Genomic DNA, 22,820 nt, shown 5'->3' on the forward strand with positions numbered 1-22,820 from the left:
TTGTTTTTAGCTATTTAGGAGTCTGAACCTACTCCCATTAAGGGTACCGCTGCTGTTTGTCCATTACTTCCATACCAGATAACACTATTGTTTTGTATTGTGTAACTGTTGTCACTGACCATAAGAACCTTATGTTTCTCGAATCTGCTAAGAGGTTGAATCCCCGTCAGCCTAGATGGGCACTGTTTTTTTACTCGTTTTGAATTCTCTATTACTTTCAGGCCTGGAAGTAAAAACGTGAAGGCTGATGCATTATCTCAGAGCTTCCATGCTTTTCAGCCTACAGAGGCACCGCCTGAATCCATCCTACCAGCAAATATCTTCGTAGCAGCCTTAACCCAAGATATCTCGGCTCTCATTAAGGCTGAACAACATCTGGCACCGGCAACCACCCCAACAGATAAGTTGTTTGTTCCCATACAATTTCATCTCCAGCTGTTGGGTGAGTGTCATGATTCTGCCTTTTGTGGACATCCTGGTTTTGAGGGCACTAGAGAGCTGGTTTCTAGATCCTATTGGTTGCCCACTTTATTTAGGGATGTCAAGTCCTACATGTCAGCCTGTGAGGTTTGCGCTAGGTCTAAGACACCTAGGACTCTCCCTGCTGGTAACCTACGACCCCCTACCCATTCCCAGTAGACCCTGGTCCCATATCTCGATGGACTTTATTACTGACCTGCCACCAGCAGGATGGTTCATTTAATTCCTCTGTCTAAACTCCCGAATGCAAAGACCCTGGTGTCTATTTTTGTGAAAGAAATTGTATGGTTACATGGTATCCCGGAAAATATTGTATCTGACAGGGTTGTGCAGTTTGTGTCCAAATTTTGGAGGGCTTTCTGTCAAAGATTTCAGATTTCGTTGTCTTTTTCCTCCGCCTACCACCCTGAGAGTAATGGGCAGACTAAACACCTTAATCAGTCTGTGGAACAATTCCTGAGGTCGTATGTTGCTGATGACCAGCAATTATGGGTTGAATACCTTCCGTTGGCTGAATTTGCTTTGAATAACTGTTAATTCTTCTGCTGGGGTCTCCCCTTTCTTTTGTAACCATGGTTTTCATCCCCGTTTTCATTCTGGGTCATCCGTCTCCTCCTCTAACCCTGAGGCGGATAGGCTCTCTTCTGAACTGTGCACAGTTTGGGCCCGGGTTCAAATGAACCTAGAAAAGGCTCAAAGTTCTCAAAGACTCAAAGCCAATAGGAAACGTTCAAGGGGCACAAATTTTCTGGTTGGGGATAAGGTGTGGTTATCCTCCAAGAATCTCTCTCTCAAGGTAGATTCTAAAAAAATTTGCTCCTCGTTTTATTGGACCATATAAGATCATGGAGGTGATTAACCCAGTATCGTTTAGGTTGGAGCTGCTCGAGTCATTCCACATTCATAATGTGTTCCATAAATCTCTACTTAAAAGATATGTTGAACCAGTAGTACCATCAAAAGCCTCGCCTCTCCCCGTTCTTGTTAATGATTCTGTCGAGTATGTGGTGTCTAAAATAGTGGATGTCAGGAAGGTGCGTAATTCCTTGCAGTACCTGATTCCCTGGAAGGGGTATGGACCTGAAGAGAGATCTTGGGTACCTGCCAGGGAGGTTCATGCTCCTAGACTTGTTCGAAAAATTTAATTTAGAACACCCTGAAAGGCCATCGCCTGAAGTCTTGGGTCCGGTGGCCCCTCGTAAAAGGGGGGGTACTGTTACGGGTCACCAAAGACGCACTCTGTCTCCCATCAGCCGCAGACCTGCTGCTTAGCTTCGGGAGCGAGGATCTGTGTTTGGCCTCGTGCCCAGGGCGGCTTTGCTAGCTGGGAGGCTCCCTGCTCCTAGGTCTGCCTTGAGCGCCCAGCTGATCACTCGGTGCTCGATTTGTCTGTCTGTCGGTCATGTGACGCTGGCCACGTCACATGACCCTCACTCCCCACTATAAATACAGGCAGCCTGCTGGCCACATGTTGCCTGTTAATTTTAGGTATCTGGTGATTGTTTTGTTCCTGCATACTTACCTGATCCTGTGTTCCCTGACGATTCTCTGACTGCTCCTCCTGTACTACGCATCTCTCCTGGTATCCTGACCCCGGCTTCCACCTGACAATTCTTTGTGGACTCCTGTTGTACTTCGTTTCTCTCCTGGTATTTGACCTTGGCTTTTCCTGACTATTCTCTGCTCATTCCTTAGTACTGCGTAGCTCTCTAGGTATTGACCCTGGTACATTCACGTTCCGTTATTTGTCTTGTCTGTCTTCCCAGCACGTATCCTAAGTTAGGGACTGCCGTCTAGTTGTCCCCTGTCATTAGGACTTGCGAGTCAAGTAGGCAGGGCCAGGGGTGAGGGTGGAGCGCAGTGGTCACTATCCTCCCCCCTGTGTGTAGTGTACGTTACCGTCACATTTTGGTCATTTATTGGTTACCCCCCAAATTTAATAAAGACAGCAGCCATTTTTATCCACAGTTGGTAGTACATTTTTCACCCTATAAGACGCACCTGCCTATAAGACGCACCTAGGTTTTTGAGGAGGAAAATAAGAAAGAAAATATTTTTAACCAAAAGGTGCTTAGAAATTAATGGTGGTCTGTGCATGACACTTTTATGGGGGATCTGTGGATGACGCGCTGTCATGTGGGGGATCTGTGGATGATGTGCTGTCATGTGGGGGATCTGTGGATGATGTGCTGTCATGTGGGGGATCTGTGGATGACGCGCTGTCATGTGGGGGATCTGTGGATGACGTGCTGTCATGTGGGGCATTGTTATGGGGTGGGGGGATCTGTGGATGGAACTTTTATGGGGGGGATCTGTGGATGACACTGCTATATGTCATCCAAAGATCCCCCTCATAAGTGTCCCCCAATACACCGGTCCTCTGCTCACCGAAGTATTTATAAACATGAATCCTTTTCCTGTTATTAAGTTTAACTAACGCTGCGCTCTCCCATGTTCCCATGTTCCCCTGTATCCCCACAGCACTTACGAACAAGCTTCAATAGCAGGCAGAGCGGACGGCAGCAGTAACGTCACTCACTGACGTCGCGCGCCTGCTACGCCTGCTTCATTCATAAAGTGGGCGGAGCAGGCGCTTGACGTCAGTGAGTGACGTTACTGCTGCCGTCCGCTCTGCCTGCTATTGAAGCTTGTTCGTAAGTGCTGTGGGGATACATGGGAACATGGGAGAGCGCAGCGGTAGTTAAACTTAATAACAGGATAAGGATTCATGTTTATAAATACTTCGGTGAGTTGCGGGGCCCGGTGTAAGAGTACAGTGACTGCACCGGGCCCCGCCCCTAGTTCCGGACTCCAGCCCCTCCTCTCTCCCGTCTCATACATCGCAGACTACGATGTAAAATGGAAGCATTCGCCCCATAAGACGCAGGGGCATTTCACCCCCACTTTTGGGGGGGGGGGGGGAAAGTGCGTCTTATGTAGCGAAAAATACAGTGTCTTTATTTATAATATTTATTAATGTTAAGTTGTTGAATATGACACCATGAATCCGGGTTTGGATTCGTAATGAAGTATATTCGTGTGTGCGCCATCGGAAAAAACACACACACTGAACACAATCACAGAAAAAAACTGAACTCGCAAGCAAAACCTTCAGTTTTCCCTGAGCAGATCCTGAAACAATCGCTCCTGTGAAAGAGGCCTCAGAGGAGAGGACTACAGCTTCCAAGGTCTCTCAGGCTCACCACTTCTCCTCTTCACTGCAGAGCTCTAGCCCCTCCTGCACTAATGACATGACGGTGACACCATCACAAGTCCTTACCACTTTTCCTCTCCACTGCTGAACTCTGCCCCCACCTGTACTGATCACATGATGGTGACATCATCACAGGTTCTACACCGCTTTACCTCTCCACCGCAGAGCCCTGGCCCTGCCTGCACTGATCACATGACGGTGACATCATCACAAGTCCTTCAGCTCTTGCACTGTGGCAGATTATACATTATAAATTTTTGGTAATTTCTAAATCCCAGACAATCCCGGTCCCAGAAAGAGGACCTGTCTGGGAAAAAGAGGACATATAATCACCCTAAGCAGGGGCCCAAGAACCTGGACTCCTACCATTCCTGCTGGGGGTGCACGTCCAGTCCAATTGGAGGGACAACTCTGCCCCTCCATAATGGTATGCTATACCACTGCCATAGAATTATCCCCAAGTTTTCCAAGACAACTAAGGCTACTTTCACACTCGCGTTTTGGGCGAATCCGTTCTCAAGCGGACAGCAAAACGCTACAGGCAGAGTTTTGTTTCCCCCCTCCAGAGCGGAATGGAGACTGATCGGAGGCAAACTGATGCATTCTGAGCGGATCCTTTTCCATTCAGAATGCAATAGGGCAAAACTGATCCATTTTGGACCGCTTGTGAGAGCCCTGAACGGATCTCAGAAACGGAAAGCCAAAACGCGAATGTGAAAGTAGACAAGCCAAAAATCACAAATAACCCCAATTTTTTCTTATGACACATACCCCATCGTAAATATAAAGTATGCCACATCCCAACTTCAGAACCCAAAGATCAATTCAAATGGCAGATTAATGAAGACAGACCTCTGAATTACTCGACCAATCCCATTCCTTAGACCACCAAGAAAATTAATAAAGACCCCAGTGTGAAAAAATCCAGACTCACGCTCCATATTGAACTAATGGAAAGCACCAAATGCATTAATTCAGACCCTAAACTTCAGACCTCCAACTGAATTCACATCAACGTCAGAAACCAGAACCCAAAAATTAAAAATTTAAATTAAAATACAGACCCCAAACCTCAAATTTCATTCATACAGACCCCAGACCCAAAAATAATCCATACAGACTTCAGTTCTAGGGCAGATCATTATTAGGCTACATGCACACGACCGTATGTGCTTTGCGGTTGACAAATTGTGGATCCGCAAAAAAAACGGATGACCTCCGCATGCCATCTTTTTTTTTTTTTGCGGATCCATTGTAACAATGCCTAAAACGGACAAGAATAGGACATGTTCTATTTTTTTGGCGGGGCTACGAAACGGACATACTGATGCGGACAGCACACGGTGTGCTGTCTACATTTTTTGCGGACTCATTGAAATGAATGGGTCCACATCCTATCCGCTAAAAGAACGTAACGGATGCGGAAACAAACCGCATTCGTTTGCATGTAGCTGTGCTGGCCTCCAGCTTGCAAAGGTGTATCTCGCAAGCGCCACCTTGTGGAAGTGGCTCCCTATGAGTCACAATCCGACTTTTTAACAAGCCTTGGGACATGACAAAGGAATATAGCCAGGCCAGATATCCATCTGTAGACAGCCAAAATCCTGCTCTGTACTGATGAGGGCCAAGCACCCTAAAACAGCTGTCTACGGATGGATATTTGGCTTTGGCTATTTTTCCCTGGTCATGTCCCAAGACTTGTTAAAAAAAAAGTGACTCATAGGGAGCCACATCCACAAGGTGATACTAGCAAGATGGATCTCTTCCTTGGGAGATCTGCAGACAGTTGTTTCAGGGTGCTTGCCCCTCATCAGTACGGAGCAGGATTCTAAGGCTACATGCACACGACGGACACACTGTCAGAATTTCATGGTCATTTTTCAACCATATGTGCATCCATTTTTTTGCCATCTGTCCATTTTTTATGGTTATTTTGCAGCAGTTTTTCATGGCTGTTAAAAATTGTTATGAAAAACAGATGAATTTCATTGGCTTTTTTAAATTAAGATCCCAACCCCTGCAGTGCCCTCAGTACATATAATGGCCCACAGCAGTAATAATGTCTCTCATAATGGCCCTAGCAGTAATAATGTCACCCATAGTGGCCCCCCGCATTAGTAATATCTCCCATAGTGGCCTCCAGCAGTTATAATGTCTCCCATAGTGGCCCCAAGAATTAATAATGTCCTTCATAGTGTCCCCTACCTTAGGTAAACTGTCCCGTAGTGTCCCCAAGAATTAGTAAAGTCCCCCATAGTGGCCCCAAGAATTAGTAATGTCCTTCATAGTGGCCTCTACCTTAAAGGGGTTGTCTCAGTAAGTGGCATTTATCATGTAGATAAAGTTAATACAGGCCACTTGCTAATGTATTGTGATTGTCCATATTGCTTCCTTTGCTGGCTGGATTCTATTTTCTATCACATCATATATACACTGTTCGTTTCCATGGTTACAGACCACCCTGCAATCCATCAGTGGTGGTTGTGCTTGCACAATATAGGAAAAAGCACCAGCCTATGTGCACTGCCATGGTCCCAGCCACCAGAAAGGCTGACGCTTTTTCCTATAGTGTACAAGCACGACCACCACTGATGGATTGCAGGGTGGTCTGTAACCATGGAAACGAGAAGTGTATAATGTGATGGAAAAATAAATCCAGCCAGCAAAGGAGGCCATGTAGACAATCACAATACATTAGTAAGTGGCCTGTATTAACTTTCTCTGCATGATAAATGCAACTTACTGAAGTGAGACAACCCCTTTAAGGCCCTTTTCACACGGGCGAGTATTCCGCGTGGATGCGATACGTGAGTTGAACGCATTGCACCCGCACTGAATCCTGACCCATTAATTTCTATGGGGCTGTGCACACTAGCGGTGATTTTCACGCATCACTTGTGCGTTGCGCGAAAATCGCAGCATGCTCCTCTTTGTGTGTTTTTCACGTAACGCAGGCCCCATAGAAATGAATGGGGTTGCGTGAAAATCGCAAGCATCCGCAAGCAAGTGCGGATGCGGTTAGATTTTCACGCACGGTTGCTAGGTGACGATCAGGATGGGGACCCGATCATTATTATTTCCCCTTATAACATGGTTATAAGGGAAAATAATAGCATTCTGAATACAGAATGCTTAGTACAATAGGGCTGGATGGGTTAAAAAAAATAAATAAATAATTTAACTCACCTTAATCCACTTGTTCGCGCAGCCGGCTTCTCTTCTGTCTTCATCTGTGAGTAATAGGACCTTTGATGACGTCACTGCGTTCATCACATGGTTCATCACATGATCCTTTACCATGGTGATGGATCATGTGATGGACCATGTGATGAGTGTAGTGACGTCATCAAAGGTCCTATTGTTCACAGATGAAGACAGAAGAGAAGTTGGCTGCGCGAACAAGTGGATTAAGGTGAGTTAAATTATATTTTTTTTTTTAACCCCTCCAGCCCTATTGTACTATGCATTCTGTATTCAGAATGCTATTATTTTCCCTTATAACCATGTTATAAGGGGAAATAATACAATCTACACTACAACTAACCCAAACCTGAACTTCTGTAAAGAAGTTCGGGTCTGGGTACCACAGTCGGTTTTTTATCACGCGCGTGCAAAACACATTGCACCCGCGCGATAAAAACTGAACATCGGAGCGCAATCGCAGTCAAAACTGACTGCAATTGCGTTCCTACTCGCGCGGGTTTGCCGCAATGCACCGGGACGCATCCGGACCTAATCCGGACACGCCCGTGTGAAAGAGGTCTAAGTAATGTCTCCCATAGTGGCCCCAGCCGCCCCAATAATTAGTAAAGTCTCCCATAGTGGCCCCCAGCCGTGATGTTTTGCTTTAGTAAAAAATTACTCACATCATTTCCTTGGACACGCAGGCAGTCGCTCCTCTCTTGATTGAAAAGGACCTGCTGAAGGACCTGTGCTGCGAGTGATGACATCACCGCGAGCTCCCATCATGAGCGCCTGGTGATGTCATCACACTGAGCGATTCCCTTTGGCAGGTCGTTTTCAATCAAGAGAGGAGTGACTGCCGCTGCGCGTGCTAGTGGATGAAGTGAGTATTTAAAAAATATATATTTTTTGGCCCCTAAAAGGTCATATTGTTCTAGTGTACCCATTTTTAACAGCCGTTAAATGGGTGCACTCCTGGCTCCATTAATTTCAATGGGTTCCGTCTGAACATGAAAACATCCAAAAAGGAGACATGTCCTACTTTTTGACAGCTGCTATTCAGTGGCTGTTAAAAAAAATGGCCATGTGAATAAGACCATAGACTTTCATTAGTGCTAAAATTGCCGTTACTTAAACTCCCGGCACACAGCGATTTTAACTGTCGTGTGCGTGTAGACTATGAATGGAAATTTGGCTTGGTGTCCCAAGGCTTGTTAGAAAGTTGGATTGTTGTGACACACAGGGAGCCACTTCCACAAGGTGGCACTAGAGAGATGGTTCTCTTCCTTGGGAGATACCTCTTTGCATATTGTTTTCCCAAGGAGCAAGTGTCCACTCAGGTCTGGTCTTTTTAAGAAGATTCAGCACCCTGCCTAAGTGGCCTCCAGCTTGAAGATAAGGAAATATGTACAAGGTGGGGGAAGTTGGCAGGTGGACAAAAGAATGACAGCTCCTTGATGGAGCAGTGGTTGAAAGATTGCCATTCACGGATGACCACAGGCCTCTGGGTCAGAATCATAAGCCAGGATGTTTGAAAGCCCGATGTGCAGAAGTGCTCCAGTAGTGGGGAGCCTGGGGTACCTAAACTGACTGAGGGGATGAGGCCACTGAATGATGGCATATTTTGAGCACACTCACCTCTCTTTGCCCATCCCCACGTAATGGCACAACATGAGAGATTTTTATAATTCCGGCCGAATAGCCGGGCCCCAATGGCACACATTCACTTATTTTTTGTGTTTGACTGTGTGTTACCTTTAAATCCAGTAAAATATTGGAAACCTGTTTCTTGGTTTTACGTATAATGCAATAATATGAGAGTATGCAATCCAGAAAATGATCTGCCAGCGAAACACATCAGCAGCACAGTTCCTTCTGTGCTGACTTGTTACAATGTATCAGTCTAGAGAACAGTCTGTTCAGTTGCCTGATAGTCTAGCCTGGATACAATTGTAGCAAAAGCTCAGCTGTTGGAAGTATTAGGCCTGTACAGATGTTTCCATTCGCTGGCAGAAAGCAGTGATCTTTAAAAACAAGTTATGGTGTTTGAACACAATGGGGAGAAAACTGGCTTAGGCTACTTTCACATCTGCGTTTTGGCAGAGGATCTCAAAACCAGGCCAAAACCGTTCAGTTTGGGGCCAATGCATTCTGAATGGATTATGCTCCGTTCAGGTTGCCTTCCATTCCGTCAGCATTCAGTTTTGTGCCCAGACACAAATGTCCGGTCATCAAAACGGAACAAATCGGATCTGTTACTAAAAACAATGTAAGTCAATGGTGACAGATCCGGTTTTCCGTCACCCATTGACTTAGGCCTCATGCACACGGCCCACGCAAACGGCCGGTCGGCAATACAAGGCCGCCGGCTGTGTGCACCACGCATCACGGATGCGGACCTGTTCACTTGAATGGGTCCGCAATTCCGGAGATGCGGTACGGAGTCACGGAACGGAACACCGGAAGCACTACGGAGTGCTTCCGTGGTGTTTCTTTCCGTTGTTCCGCACCGCAAATAAATATGACATGTCATATTTTTTTGCGGTGCGGACAGACCACGGACCCATTCAAGTTGAATGGGTCTGGCCGGCTGCACGGATGTTGCCCGTGCATTGGGGACAGCAATTGCGGTCACCAATGCACGGAACGGCCGCACAACGGCCGTGTGCATGTGGCCTTACAATGTATTTAGTAACGGATCCAGTTAGTTCCCTTTAGATTTAACACAACCGCATCCTAACAGAACAGATGTGTAAATCAAAACGGAACCGTTTTGGTCCAGTTTTGACGTCCTCTGCCGGATCTCAAAACCGGGAAAAAAAATGCAGATGTGAAAGTAGCCTTAGTTGCCCATAGCAACCAATCAGATTGATCCTTATATTTTCCTAAGGAGCGTTGAAAAATATAAGGTGGAATCTGATTGGTTGCTATGGCAACTAAACCAGTTTTCCTCTATGCCAGTTTTGATAATCTATTAGAAAGTCTATTTACAGAAAAATTTAATTTTTTCACACCCCTTCGAAGCGGTTGTGTCATTTCAGCATTTATCATGTAGGGGAAGTAAATGCAAGCCCCCTACCTAATGTATTGTGATTGTCCACATTGCCTCCTTTGCCGGCTGGATTCATTTTTCCAGCACATTATACACTGCTCGTTTCCATGGTTATGACCACCTTGCAATCCAGCATCGGTGGTCGTGTTTGCACACTATAGGAAAAAGCACCAGCCTATGCACCCCCCCCCCCCACGGTCCTGGCCACTAGAAAGGCCGGTGCTTTTTCCTCTAGTGTGCAAGCATGACCACCACTGATGGATTGCAACGTGGTCGCAACCATGGTTACATACAGTGTATAATGTGATGGAAAAATTTATCAAGACAGCAAAGGAGGCAATATGGACAATCACAATACAGTAGTAAGTGCCTTGTATTAACTTTCTCTACATGATAAATGTCACTAGCTGAAGTGAGACAACCCCTTTAAGTCACCCGCCCATGGCATCAGCGCCCCTCTCCTGTAGGGTCATGCTTCTGTGGGCAGAGACTGCCAGGAATATACTGTTTGGAGCTGATCTCGCACAGCGTCCCTCCCCACAGGCAGCTCCCAGGTGAGCAGCTCAGGTGTTCAGCCATCGGCAGTCTCCGAGAGGAATCAGAGCAAGTCACAGCCACCTGAGAGGTGCCAGCAACAAACACGTCTCGAGGAATATCACATCAGGTAAGTGCCCCCTCAACTCATAAATCCACACTGTCTCCTATTACTGCTGGGTCAGGCCATGCCACCCCACCATTCTGGGGGGTTTTACCTTCTGTTACTTATGTGCTACTATTAGTAAGTAGCCCGTTGAAAAAGGAGCTAGATCTAGCCTGAGCTGGGCCCCCTTTTTTATGGGTCCTTGCGTGGGATGCCCCTATGGTGTATGCACCACTATGTACTGTATATCATTAAGGGCCCTCAAGGATTACACCAATGGCGGCCGCGGGGCATATGAGACCAATATAAGATGGATCGCTCAGTTGTGGCGTATAAAAGGGTGATATTCATGGCTGTTTATGAAGATATTCCGCACTATGCATGGAATGAAGTGGGGGGGCTGTATAATAAGTGTGTGTGTGTGGGGGGCTGTATAATAAGTGTGTGTGTGGGGGGGGTTTATAATATAAATGGAGTGAAATGAGTGCAGGTAGGTGGGGAATGCATGTTGTAAACAGGGTGAAATGCGTGTGGATGATTAGAGAGCGGTGGGATAAAAAAAATATATAATAATTTGAGTGAAATGCGTTGGTCCTCTTACTCCAGTGGGCCCTAAGTGTCTGATCTCCTGGTCACCTATCTTCTTGTAAGATATGGGGATGGGACTGAACCTTGTGAGAATAGAATCCATGAAAAGAGATACAAGGAAGATAGAACGATCCAGGGAAGTATTTACACAAAAACTGGAAAATCATGAAACGCGTTTCAGTGTCACACGTCCGCTTCATATATTAATACACCATTCTCCTCATATAAGACCGGGGGCAAAACCCACAGCTCTCTGTTAGGCTACATGCACACGAACGTTGTTTCTTTCCGTGTCCGTTCCATTTTTTCTTTGCGGATAGGATGCAAACCTTTAATTTCAATGAGTCCGCAAAAAATGCCGACAGCACACCGTGTGCTGTCCGCATCAGTATGTCCGTAGCCCCGCAAAAAAAATAGAACATGTCCTATTCTTGTCTGTTTTAGGCATTGTTACAATGGATCCGTTTTTTTTTTTTGCGGATCCGCAATTTGCGGACCGCAAAACACATACGGTCGTGTGCATGTAGCCTTACTGCTAGAAAAGTCACATTTTGGGTCTGCTCAGTTGTGGTTCTTCTATTTTGCATATTTATCTGGAAATTTGCCTTTTAGAAAAGTATCAGGAACAAATATTTTCATATTCTTCATCTTTTACCCAAATTAGAATATTTACATGGCTTGTTATAGTGCGGTGGAGCGCGGTGACCCGGGCACCGTCCAGTGGTCACATATTTACCCGACTCCTCTGTCGGTTACATATTCACAGTCTGTGCCGTCAATGATTTAGCGGTGCCTGTGTATCATAAACTGCATGTTACCAAATAAATGACTTCAGCCGGTGTCACCAGAAAACTGTTTGCACAGGGAATGGCAGAAGTAAAACCCCCTATGGCGCCCCCATAGCAGTTACAATGTCCTGGAGCTAGCCATGGTAACCTAATAAGGCCTCATGCACACGACCGTTGTGTGCATCCGCGTTCGTGGTTCCGTTTTCCGTTTTTTTTCGCGGACCCATTGACATTCAATGAGTCCGTGGAAAAATCGGAAAATGCACCGTTTGGCAGCCGCATCCGTGAGCCGTGTTTCCTGGCCGTGAAAAAAATATGACCTGTCCTATTTTTTTCACGGTCAACGGTTCGCGGACCCATTCAAGTCAATGGGTCCGTGAAAAATCACGGATGCACACAAGATTGTCATCCGCGTCCGTGATCCGTGTCCGTTTTTTCCTATCATTTCAATGGCAAACTTGACTTACATTTTTTTTTCATTTTTCATGTCCGTGGATCCTCCAAAAATCAAGGAAGACCCACGGACGAAAAAACGGTCACGGATCACGGACCTACGGACCCTTTTTTTGCGGACCTTAAAAAAAAACGGTCGTGTGCATGAGGCCTAATGGCTACATACTTGCCCCCCACCAGTCACAAAGCTACTAGCACCAGCTCCCTGTATGTCACAGTAACAGCCGCAGTATCCCTAATAACAGGAACAGTGTCTATAGTAACAGGAATAGTGTCCATAGTAACAGGAATAGTGTCTATAGTGACAGGAATAGTGTCCATAGTGACAGGCACAGTCTCCTTAGTAACAGGAACAGTGGGGAAGATTTATCAAACTCGTTTAAAGAAGAACTGTCTTAGTTGCCCATAGCAACCAGATTCCACCTTTCATTTTCTAAAGGAGCTGTAAAAAATGAAAGGCCGAATCTGATTGGTTGTTATGGGCAACTAAGCCAGTTCTACTTTACACCAATTTGATAAATCTCCTCCAGGGTCCTTAGTAACTGGCGCAGTGTCCATAGTAACAGGCGCAGTGTCCATAGTAACAGGAACAGTGTTCATAGTAACAGGCATAGTGTCCTTAGTAACAGGCAGTGTCCATAGTAACAGGAACAGTGTCAATAGTAACAGGCATAGTGTCCATAGTAACAGGCATAGTGTCCATAGTAACAGGCACAGTGTCCATAGTAACAGGCACAGTGTCCATAGTAACAGGCACAGTGTCCATAGTAACAGGCACAGTGTCCATAGTAACAGGCACAGTGTCCTTAGTAACAGGCACAGTGTCCATAGTGACAGGCACAGTGTCCATAGTAACAGGAACAGTGTTTATAGTAACAGGCATAGTGTCCTTAGTAACAGCTACAGAGTCCATAGTGACAGGCATAGTGTCCTTAGTAACAGGGATAGTGTCCTTAGTAACAGGCACAGTGTCCTTAGTAACAGGAACAGTGTCCATAGTAACAGGCATATAGTCCTTAGTAACAGGCACAGTGTCCATAGTAACAGGAACAGTGTCCATAGTAACAGGAACAGAGTCCATAGTAACAGGAACAGAGTCCATAGTAACAGGAACAGTCTCCTTAGTAACAGGAACAGTGGGGAAGATTTATCAAACTGGTTTAAAGAACTGTCTTAGTTGCCCATAGCAACCAATCAGATTCCACCTTTCATTTTCCAAAGGAGCTGTAAAAAATGAAAGGCAGAATCTGATTGGTTGTTATGGGCAACTAAGCCAGTTCTACTTAACACCAATTTGATAAATCTCCTCCAGGGTCCTTAGTAACAGGCGCTGTGTCCATAGCAACAGGCACAGTGTCCATAGTAACATGCACAGTGTCCTTAGCTACAGGAACAGTGTACATAGTAACAGGAACAGTGTCCTTAGTAACAGGAACAGTGTCCATTGTAATAGGCACAGTGTCCATAGTAACAGGAACAGAGTCCCTAGTAAAAGGCACAGTGCCCTCACTAATAACCACAGTGCCCACAGTAGTGACCACACTGCACTCAGTAATTATCACACTGCTCTCAGTAATAACCACCGTGCCCTCAGTAGTGAACACACTGCTCTCACTAATAACTACAGTGCCCTCAGTAGTGACCACACTGGACTAATAACCAAGGCGCCCTCACTAATAACCACAGTGTCCTAACAGATAACCACAACGCCCTCACTAATAACCAAAGTGTCCTCAGTAATAACCACAGTGCTCTCAATGATAAGCACACTGCCCTAAGTTATAACCAATGTGCACTCACTAAAAACCACAGTGCCCTCAGTAATAACCACAGTGCCCTCAGTAATAACCACAGTGCCCTCAGTAATAACCACAGTGCCCTCAGTAATAACCACAGTGCCCTCAGTAATAACCACAGTGCCCTCAGTGATAACCACAGTGCCCTCACCGATAACCACAGTGCCCTCACCAATAAGCCCAGTGTCCTCACCAATAAGCCCAGTGTCATCTGTAATAACCACACTGCCATTAGTGATAGGCCTCATGCACACGCCGTTGTGCGGCCGTTGCCGTATTGCGGCCCGCATACAGCGGGTCCGCAATACACGGGCACCAGCCGTGTGCACCCCGTATCACGGATGCCGACCCATTCACTTGAACGGGTCCGCAATCTGAGAGATGAGGTGCGGTGCGGAACAGAAGCACAGGTCGGAAGCCCACGGAAGCGCTACGGAGTGCTTCCGTGGTGTTTCCATCCGTGCCTCTGCACCGCAAAAAAATAGAACATGTTCTATTTTTTTACGGTGCGGACGGATCACGGACCCATTCAAGTTGATGTTGACCGTGCATTGGGGACGGCAAATTGCACGGAATGGCCGCACAACGCCGTGTGCATGAGGCCATAACCATAGTGCCCTCAGTAATAACTAGAGTGCCCTCACTAATACCCACAACACAGAAGAAGCACAAATACACCCATTATAATTTAGGTTCCATTCCTGGTTTTGGCTTACAAACACTGACCAAATACTGACCGTGTGTGAATGAGGCCTAACAACCAGAGTGCTCAAGTTATAGCCAGGATATAACAGCCACAATGGCCCAGTAGCAACCAGTCTGACCCATCATCTATGTCTCCCTCCCTCTGTAAGAAGGCAACAACGCAGATGATTTTCTCTAATGTCACTCAAAAGAAAAACTTAGAAGTGACTGTGGCTAACTTACTCCCCTCGATATCACCCAAGAATTAGGGTTGCCACCCGGCCGGAATTTTGCTGGCGAGGCCGGCATTTTAGTGGCCCTGCCGGTGCCAGTATTTTTTTTCTACCGGCAATATTAATATTGCCGGTATTTTCCTATAAGGCCTGTTAGAAAGAATTCTGGAGCGCTCATTAGTGCAGCCTTTACCTCCCAACACTTGTGTTGATTAAAAAAAAAAAAAAACAGCCACCTCCTCCATTTGAACTGACGCACTGCGGGGAAGACTCGCTGCTGACTGGAGGACGGGACCTGCAAGACGTCATCACGCTGGTGTGCAGGTCCTGTCCTGACCTTCCTGTCAGCAGTGAGCGTTCACCGCAGCGCGAGCAAATTGAGGAGGTGAGTTCTTTTTTTTGCAGAGAAGGGGGCACTAATGGGGGCATTATTCTTACTGGGGGCACTAAGGCGGGTTTTATTATTACTGGGGCGCACTATTAGGGGCATTCTTCTTACTGGTAGGGTGACCACATTTCCTAACTGCCATTCAGGGACACTTACTTTCACAAGTGCATTTCGTCAAACTTATACTTGAGACTGGCAAAAACATATCTGCCTGCATTTTTTCAGTATTTCTTCACACATTAACTGGCTACTTAGACATCTCTTAAGAAATAGATTTATACCGTATACTGTACATTGTGTGGCACTGTGTAGAGGTATACTGTACATTGTGTGGCACAGTGTAGGCTATATGTGTATAACATAAACATATTCCACATGAAAAATTACAATTACTTGGCTTGGCCCTTGGGGATCTCGGACACCACTTCACCACTTTGGCCGGGGGCTCGGTGGAGCTGATGTGTTTTATCCTAATGAGAAAGATTTCATAATAAGGATTTGGAGAAGGGGCAGAGGGATAGCAGAGCAGAGAGAGGCTGGTGCTGCTACTAGGGGGTCATACCATGGGGGAGTAATAAAGCCCACCGTAATGCCCCCCCAGTAGAAATAATTCTCCTTAGGCCTCATGCACACAATCGTTGTGTGCATCCACGGCCGTTGTTCCGTTTTCCGGAAAATGCACCGTTTTGCAGCCGCATCCGTGATCTGTGTTTCCTGTCCGTCAAAAAAATATTTTTTTGACGGACAACGGTTCTCGGACCCATTCAAGTCAATGGGTCCGTGAAAAAACACGGATGCACACAAGATTGCCATCCGCGTCCGTCATCCTTGTCCATAGGCTACTTTCACACAGACGGATCCGCTGATCCGTCTGCATAAAAGCTTTTTAGATCTGATTTTTCACTTTGTGAAAACTCAGATCCGACAGTATATTCTAACACAGAGGCGTTCCCATGGTGATGGGGACGCTTCAGGTTAGAATATACTAAAAGAACTGTGTACATGACTGCCCCCTGCTGCCTGGCAGGTGCTGCCAGGCAGCAGGGGGCAGACCCCCCCCTCCCTCCCCCCCTGTATTTAACTTATTGGTGGCCAGGTGCGGCCGGCCCCCCCTCCCTCCCTTGTATTTAACACATTGGTGGCCAGTGCGGCCGGCCCCCCCTCCCTCCCTCCGTTGTATTTAACACATTGCTTATAGCACAGACCTTTCACTTACCAGTAGGAGGAGCGCCCGGCCGGTCACAGACATCGCAGGTAAGTATAATGCTTCTAAAATTGCTAAGTAACCATGGCAGCCAGGACTGCAGTAGCGTCCTGGTTGCCATGGTTACCGATCGGAGTCCCAGCGATTAAACTGGGACTCCGATCGGAACTCTCCGCTGCCACCAATGATGGGGGGTCGGTCATTTTAATTAGGGGGGGAGGGAGGGGGGGGGGCGGCCGCACTGGCCACCAATGTGTTAAATACAACGGAGGGAGGGAGCGGGGGCCGGTCGCACTGGCCACCAATGTGTTAAATACAAGGGAAGGAAGGAGGCGGGGCCGGCCGCACTGGCCACCAATGAGTTAAATACAGGGGGGGGAGGGAGGGTGGGGTGTCTGCCCCCTGCTGACTGGCAGCACCTGCCAGGCAGCAGGGGGCAGTTATGTACACAGTTCTTTTAGTATATTCTAACCTGAAGTGTCCCCATCACCATGGGAACGCCTCTGTGTTAGAATATACTGTCGGATCTGAGTTTCACGATCTTACTCAAATCCGATGGTATATTCTAACATATATGAACATCATATATGGTGTGGCTTAACTTGGACAATATTTTTAGTTGGGATAGGTGGCAACGCTATCAACAATGCAGGAAGCTGAGATATGAGGCACTAACAGGCAATAATTACTTAATTTTCATCAGATCTTTTTTTTTTACTTTTAGATTTCACAATGAGCTGCTTTTCATTGCTAAAAACAATGATGTTCATATTCAACGCCATTATCTTCGTAAGTGTCCTATAACTGAATAAGCAAATGACAAATTTCTGTGAAATATCTGTTGCTATCTGGAAACAATCAACAATCAGGCGGCTGCTGCTGACAGATCTTATTATAACTCTCAGCTTTATTTTTATTCTAATTATAGCTAGTGTATTTACCTAGAAAATCAGATTTTAGAGCATGTAGATGTCATAGATGCATGCATGGCAATAGTGCGCGGCTGTTTTGCCATGTTTTAGGATACCATATTTACCCAAAATTGTCAGGTTAATTCTTTCACAGAGGCGGAGTTTAAATGTCACAATTTTGGGAGTTTAAATGTTTGTACATATGTAGACGAAGTACTTGCTTTGGGTGCTCGTCTATTAGCTTGAAACCTCTCTGGAAGACTCAATGCACCCATGTATTATATACAGTGCATCACACCCTTTCACTTTTTTCACATTTTGTTATGTTGCAGTCTTGTACTAAAAAAAATAAAAGTTCAAATTTCCCCCCCATCATTCTACACTGAATGCCCCATAATGTGAAAGTGACAATTGTGGCGTAAAACGTCTCAATTTATGCAGCATGCCATAATTTGCAACTTTTTAAGCTTCTCACCACTTTTCTGAAGTGGCAAGAACAGGAGTAAGGGCTAGTGGGAGGGGTTGGGGCTTAGTGTGGCCTGCCAGATTTACTAGAGCAGGGATAGGCAAGCTCCGGCAGTCCAGCTGCTGTGAAACTATAACTCCCAGCATCCATACCTGCTCTGCTCAGAACTCTTATACAAATGAATAGAGTATGCTGGGAATTGCAGTTTCACAACTGGAGTGCTGAAGGTTGCTGACTCCTGTACTAGAGCTTACTCCAGAAATTGGTGTAAGTAAAAGCTGAAGTCTACACCAACAGACTGCCAGAGATTAGACTAATTCAGTTTAAGAATTGTGGAGGACACTCTGCACTCTTTCTTTTTTGTCTCCTTCTCCAGATCCGTGCCTCCACACAATCCTATCTCTGAGCTATACAGGCAGTTCTTTCCTCCTCATGGCTTGGTTTTTGCTCTGATATGCATTGTCAGCCGTGAGACCTTCTATAGACAGTGCTGCGTCTTTCCAAATCGTGTCCAACCAACTGAATTTACCTTAGGTGACTCTAAATGAGGTGTCACCTGTCATATCAAAGATAAGAGAAAAGGGAGTCCCCCAGAGCTAAATTTCAAGTGTCATACCAAATGGTCTGAATACTTATGTCCATGCAACATTTTAGTATTTCATTTTAAAAAATTTGGCAAAATGTATTAAATTCTGTTTTGACTTTCTCATTATGGGGTATCAAGAGCAGATTGATGGGGGAAAGTTTGACATAAAAAAATGTCAAAAAAGTGAAAGGGTCTTTAGACTTTCCCAATGCACTGATGACCTGAAACTTCTGGTGCTGGGACTATTGGTTTTAGCAGCTCCCCGGTGGGTCTGTATTTAGAGGAGAGGTTAGTAAACCCCCTGTAAGGGGTTAATACCCTGATCAGATACTTGTTTACAGAAAGAAGGTCCTCCATCAGGGCACTATAGGTGCTACTACTGTCAAACACTATGTAAATAAGGGTTCTTAACTTACCTCAGACTTCAGGTTCCACCAAATGCATGCAAGGTGATACAAGATGGAGGTAAACACCATAATCCACACAAATGTACTAAATAGAGACATAATAGGAATAACAGATCCGTCAGCAGCAGCTCGTTGATGATCTCCATCATGTCATTTTTACCATCACAATTACTGTTCACTATATCTACACTCCTCAACATTGAAATTGCAGCACCATGAATGACAAGCCATAAGGTTATTATGCTAATCGAGGAAGTAGCCGGTGTCACTAAGATCTGCAGATGATCACATTTTCCAGCACCTAGCTCCAATCTGTGGCATGTGGGAGGGGTATAAAAGCCAAATTGAAAAAAAACATTTTTTTCTGGCCACATGAAACCTCAAAAATCAGATCGTCATGTGGGATGATTGTGAATTGCCTCCTGTTCATCGAAATGCCAGTTATCACCACTTGTCGCAAATTCAGAGGACAGAATCCATGAACTGACAGACCTTGGTTTATCACTCCGCAGATAATTTTGCGCCTAGGATGAGATATCAGCATTATTCACCATTGTGTGTCCCGGTGGTTGGGAGAACAACAAGGAACTGGAATGACAGCAAGAGGAGAAGCTCTGCACGGATGGGTCATCTGATTAGAATAGTGCTTAGTGATCCTCTCTGTGCTGCAAGTGATATCGGTCATCACAGGAGGCAAACAGTGTCTACACAAACCATCAGAAAACATTTACAGAACATTGGGCTACAAGCAATCCAGCACCTCTACTTCATTGTACCATTTCTTTGCCAATCTCAACGTATGCTTCGGGTCGTTGTCCTGCTGGAACACTATGTCATCCTTTTCATACCCATAGTACTCGAGTATACAAAGTAACTCGTCTTGGACAGTCACATATAGCTCAGCATTAAGACCACCCTAGATCCTGGTTAAATATCCAACGTCTTTGGCTGTGAAACAACCTGATATCATCAGACTTCCTCCAACGAACTTGACACTTCCTTCAATTTCTCAATTCGTTAGCCTCTTTTTCCCTTGTTTGTTCTAGACCCATTTGCACCCATCAGAGCCCAGTCTATTGACTCTCATTTCATCACTCCAAATCACCCGTTTCCAATCTTCTACTATCCAATGTTTGTACTTTTTTGCAAATCGAGTCGACGCTTCTTTTGTTGATATTGAAGTCAAGGCTACTTCACCTTTTTTCGGGCCACCATTCCAGACTTGTGTAATGAGCAACGCATGGACATCTGTGATCTCACTATTATGAAGCATACAAGCCACCTCCACGACCGTGTTTGTCACACCAGAATTGATGATGAGCTGACTTGTTGACTCTGATATTTTGCCTGGACATCCACCTCTTGGCTTTGGAGTGGATGGACTTCATTTCGTATTCTTCCAACTGTCATGGCCCTCACATGATGCAGTTCTGCAATATTCTTAGCCGAGATACCGCTATTGATGAGCTGGATCATGCAGTTACATGACAAGAATCTGCATAACTAATCTTATGCTAAATAGCTGCAAGTCCAATTTATGTATAGATAGCCAAGATGAATGTCTATTTATTGTCTATAAAATTATTGTAGACTCACAATCGAAGCTGTAGTGGATGGTGAGATATAGAGCCTGAAGGTCACAAGTTCAAAACATTGTTACCATTTTGCTCGTCAGTGTATATCTTGTTCATTTGCACTGTATTTGTGAGGCTCTGTGGAAAAGGTTAATGCATAGTGAGAGACTTTTGGGACTTTGAATGAGAAATTGGTAATTTTACACAGTTCCCATAGGGTTTAAAGAAGAACATGTTTTGGAAGGAAAAAGCCAGACTTGTTTACCACCAAAACCAGATAGCCTGACCTTTTGAATGTCTGATTTAGCTCTGTTGTTATGTCTGGAAACTTGTTTTTATCTGGACAAACTGCTGTGTCATGGCCATTGAGCATCATTGAAGCTGTAATGTAAGTCTATGCCAGACAGGAGTGGTAACTTTGTAATTGTTTGTGCTGAGTTTCTCCACTCCATCCCCCCCCCCCCACTAGAAGGTTCCAGTCTAGCTAGAAATGGTATATAAGGAGAACAGTCAGAGCCCCTAGTGTTCTGCAGTTAGGGACCAGTGCTTGGAAGAGGAGACTCTGCCAGAGTGACCAGAAGAAGATGCTGAGATGGAGATACTCTGCCACAGACCCTGGATCACCAGCCTTTGACCAGGGTACCAACCTTCTAAAGAGAGAGAGGGACAGCTAGCTCAGGCCTTTCCTCAGAATCAAACCCTTCTTCTGCCAGGGAGGAGACTGGAGAAGACATCCCAGAGCCTTGTCGGTATTGTTCTCCTGAATTCCAGTAAAGAAGCACACTGGTTAACTGCAGACCCTGACTCTCTGGACCCATTTGCCATTGGGGTGTATCACGCCTTACCATCATTTCTAGAGAGCAGCAACACGTGGTAACACCTCAACGGTATCTGGGGGACCCAGCATAGCATTGGGGCCACCCCAAACCAGGCCACTGCAGGTGTTACATTAATTTGGTTGTGGCACCAGTAGTATGACAATTTTTTCAAGGTGTGCCAGGAACAATTTTTCAATAGGACAACACCAGATCACATGTATCTCGTGCTTCCATGAGCAGCCTATGTGGCCTAAATGTGCTACCATGGCCTGCAGCCTCTCCAGACTTGTCTCCCATCGAGTATATCTGGGATATCATTGGTCAGCAATTGCAAAAGGAGCTGCTAGCAGCAGATCTTGATGATCTGCATGTCCAAGTGCATTCAGCGTGGCAGAACATATTTCTCAGACAGCCATTAATAACCTCATTGATAGCATGCTAAGGCGTGTAAGTGTATTTCTGTGTGTGACAGTCATACTTGAGAATGAATAAATCAAGATGTTTTGAATATTTTGTTTCCGTTTTTTAATAATTTCCATATCATTAGCATATCTATCGATCCAGTGATTTCTTCCTTGTTGGTGCTACAATTTCAGTGTTGAGGAATATATATTGATCTGCACCGCAGGTCAATTAACAGTGTTATTTTCTTAAAACCCCATACCCTTTTCTGGTATCGTAAAAAGCATTGGTTTTGACCACATAAACCTGCGGCAGCAAATCTTTAGTGTATCTATCCTTTGTGGATGTTGGATGGAGTTATATAGTAAAAATCTACCAGCCTGCAACAATCACTAGGAGGTTTCTGCATGAGATTTATACATTAAACTCAATGGCAACATCACCAAATATTAAATTATTCCCTATGGCTGTATGTATTTTGTTTTTCCTCTGCAGCTTGGGGGAGCAGCTGTGCTGGGAATAGGAATATGGGTGAAGGTGGATGGAGGATCTTTCCTAAAAATCCTTGGCTCAGCAGCACCACAGCTCATGCAAGTGGTAAATGTGGGTTATCTGTGCATGGCTGTTGGAGGTTTCCTAATACTTATGGGGTTTCTTGGCTGCTGTGGAGCTGTGAAAGAAAGCAGGTGCATGCTAATGATAGTAAGTACAAGATTATCTCCCTATATATCCTGATATTCCCCCATATAACCTCTCCTATATCTCCTCCTATTACTCCATATAACCTCTCCTATATCTCCTCCTATTACTCCATATAACCTCTCCTATATCTCCTAATATTACTCCATATAACCTCTTCTATATCTACTCCTGTTACTCCATATAATCTCTCCTATATATCCTCCTATTACGCCATATATCCTCTCCTATATCCCCTCCTATTACTCCATATA

General features: G+C 45.3%; 1 protein-coding gene across 1 annotated transcript in view; it reads left to right on the forward strand.

Annotated features, from left to right (window-relative positions):
- The first annotated feature begins 10,423 nt into the window (after positions 1-10,423).
- TSPAN16 (tetraspanin 16) overlaps positions 10,424-22,820 on the forward strand; it is a 33,439-nt gene continuing 21,042 nt past the window's right edge. Inside the window, exons 1-3 of the mRNA XM_040414980.1 lie at positions 10,424-10,593; positions 17,428-17,492; positions 22,363-22,569. Of these exons, the coding sequence (XP_040270914.1) occupies positions 17,436-17,492; positions 22,363-22,569 (264 nt within the window). The 5' untranslated portion in view covers positions 10,424-10,593; positions 17,428-17,435. The remainder of the gene's footprint in view (positions 10,594-17,427; positions 17,493-22,362; positions 22,570-22,820) is intronic.

Source organism: Bufo bufo, chromosome 1 (genome assembly GCF_905171765.1).
Source record: "Bufo bufo chromosome 1, aBufBuf1.1, whole genome shotgun sequence".
NCBI lineage: Eukaryota > Metazoa > Chordata > Amphibia > Anura > Bufonidae > Bufo > Bufo bufo.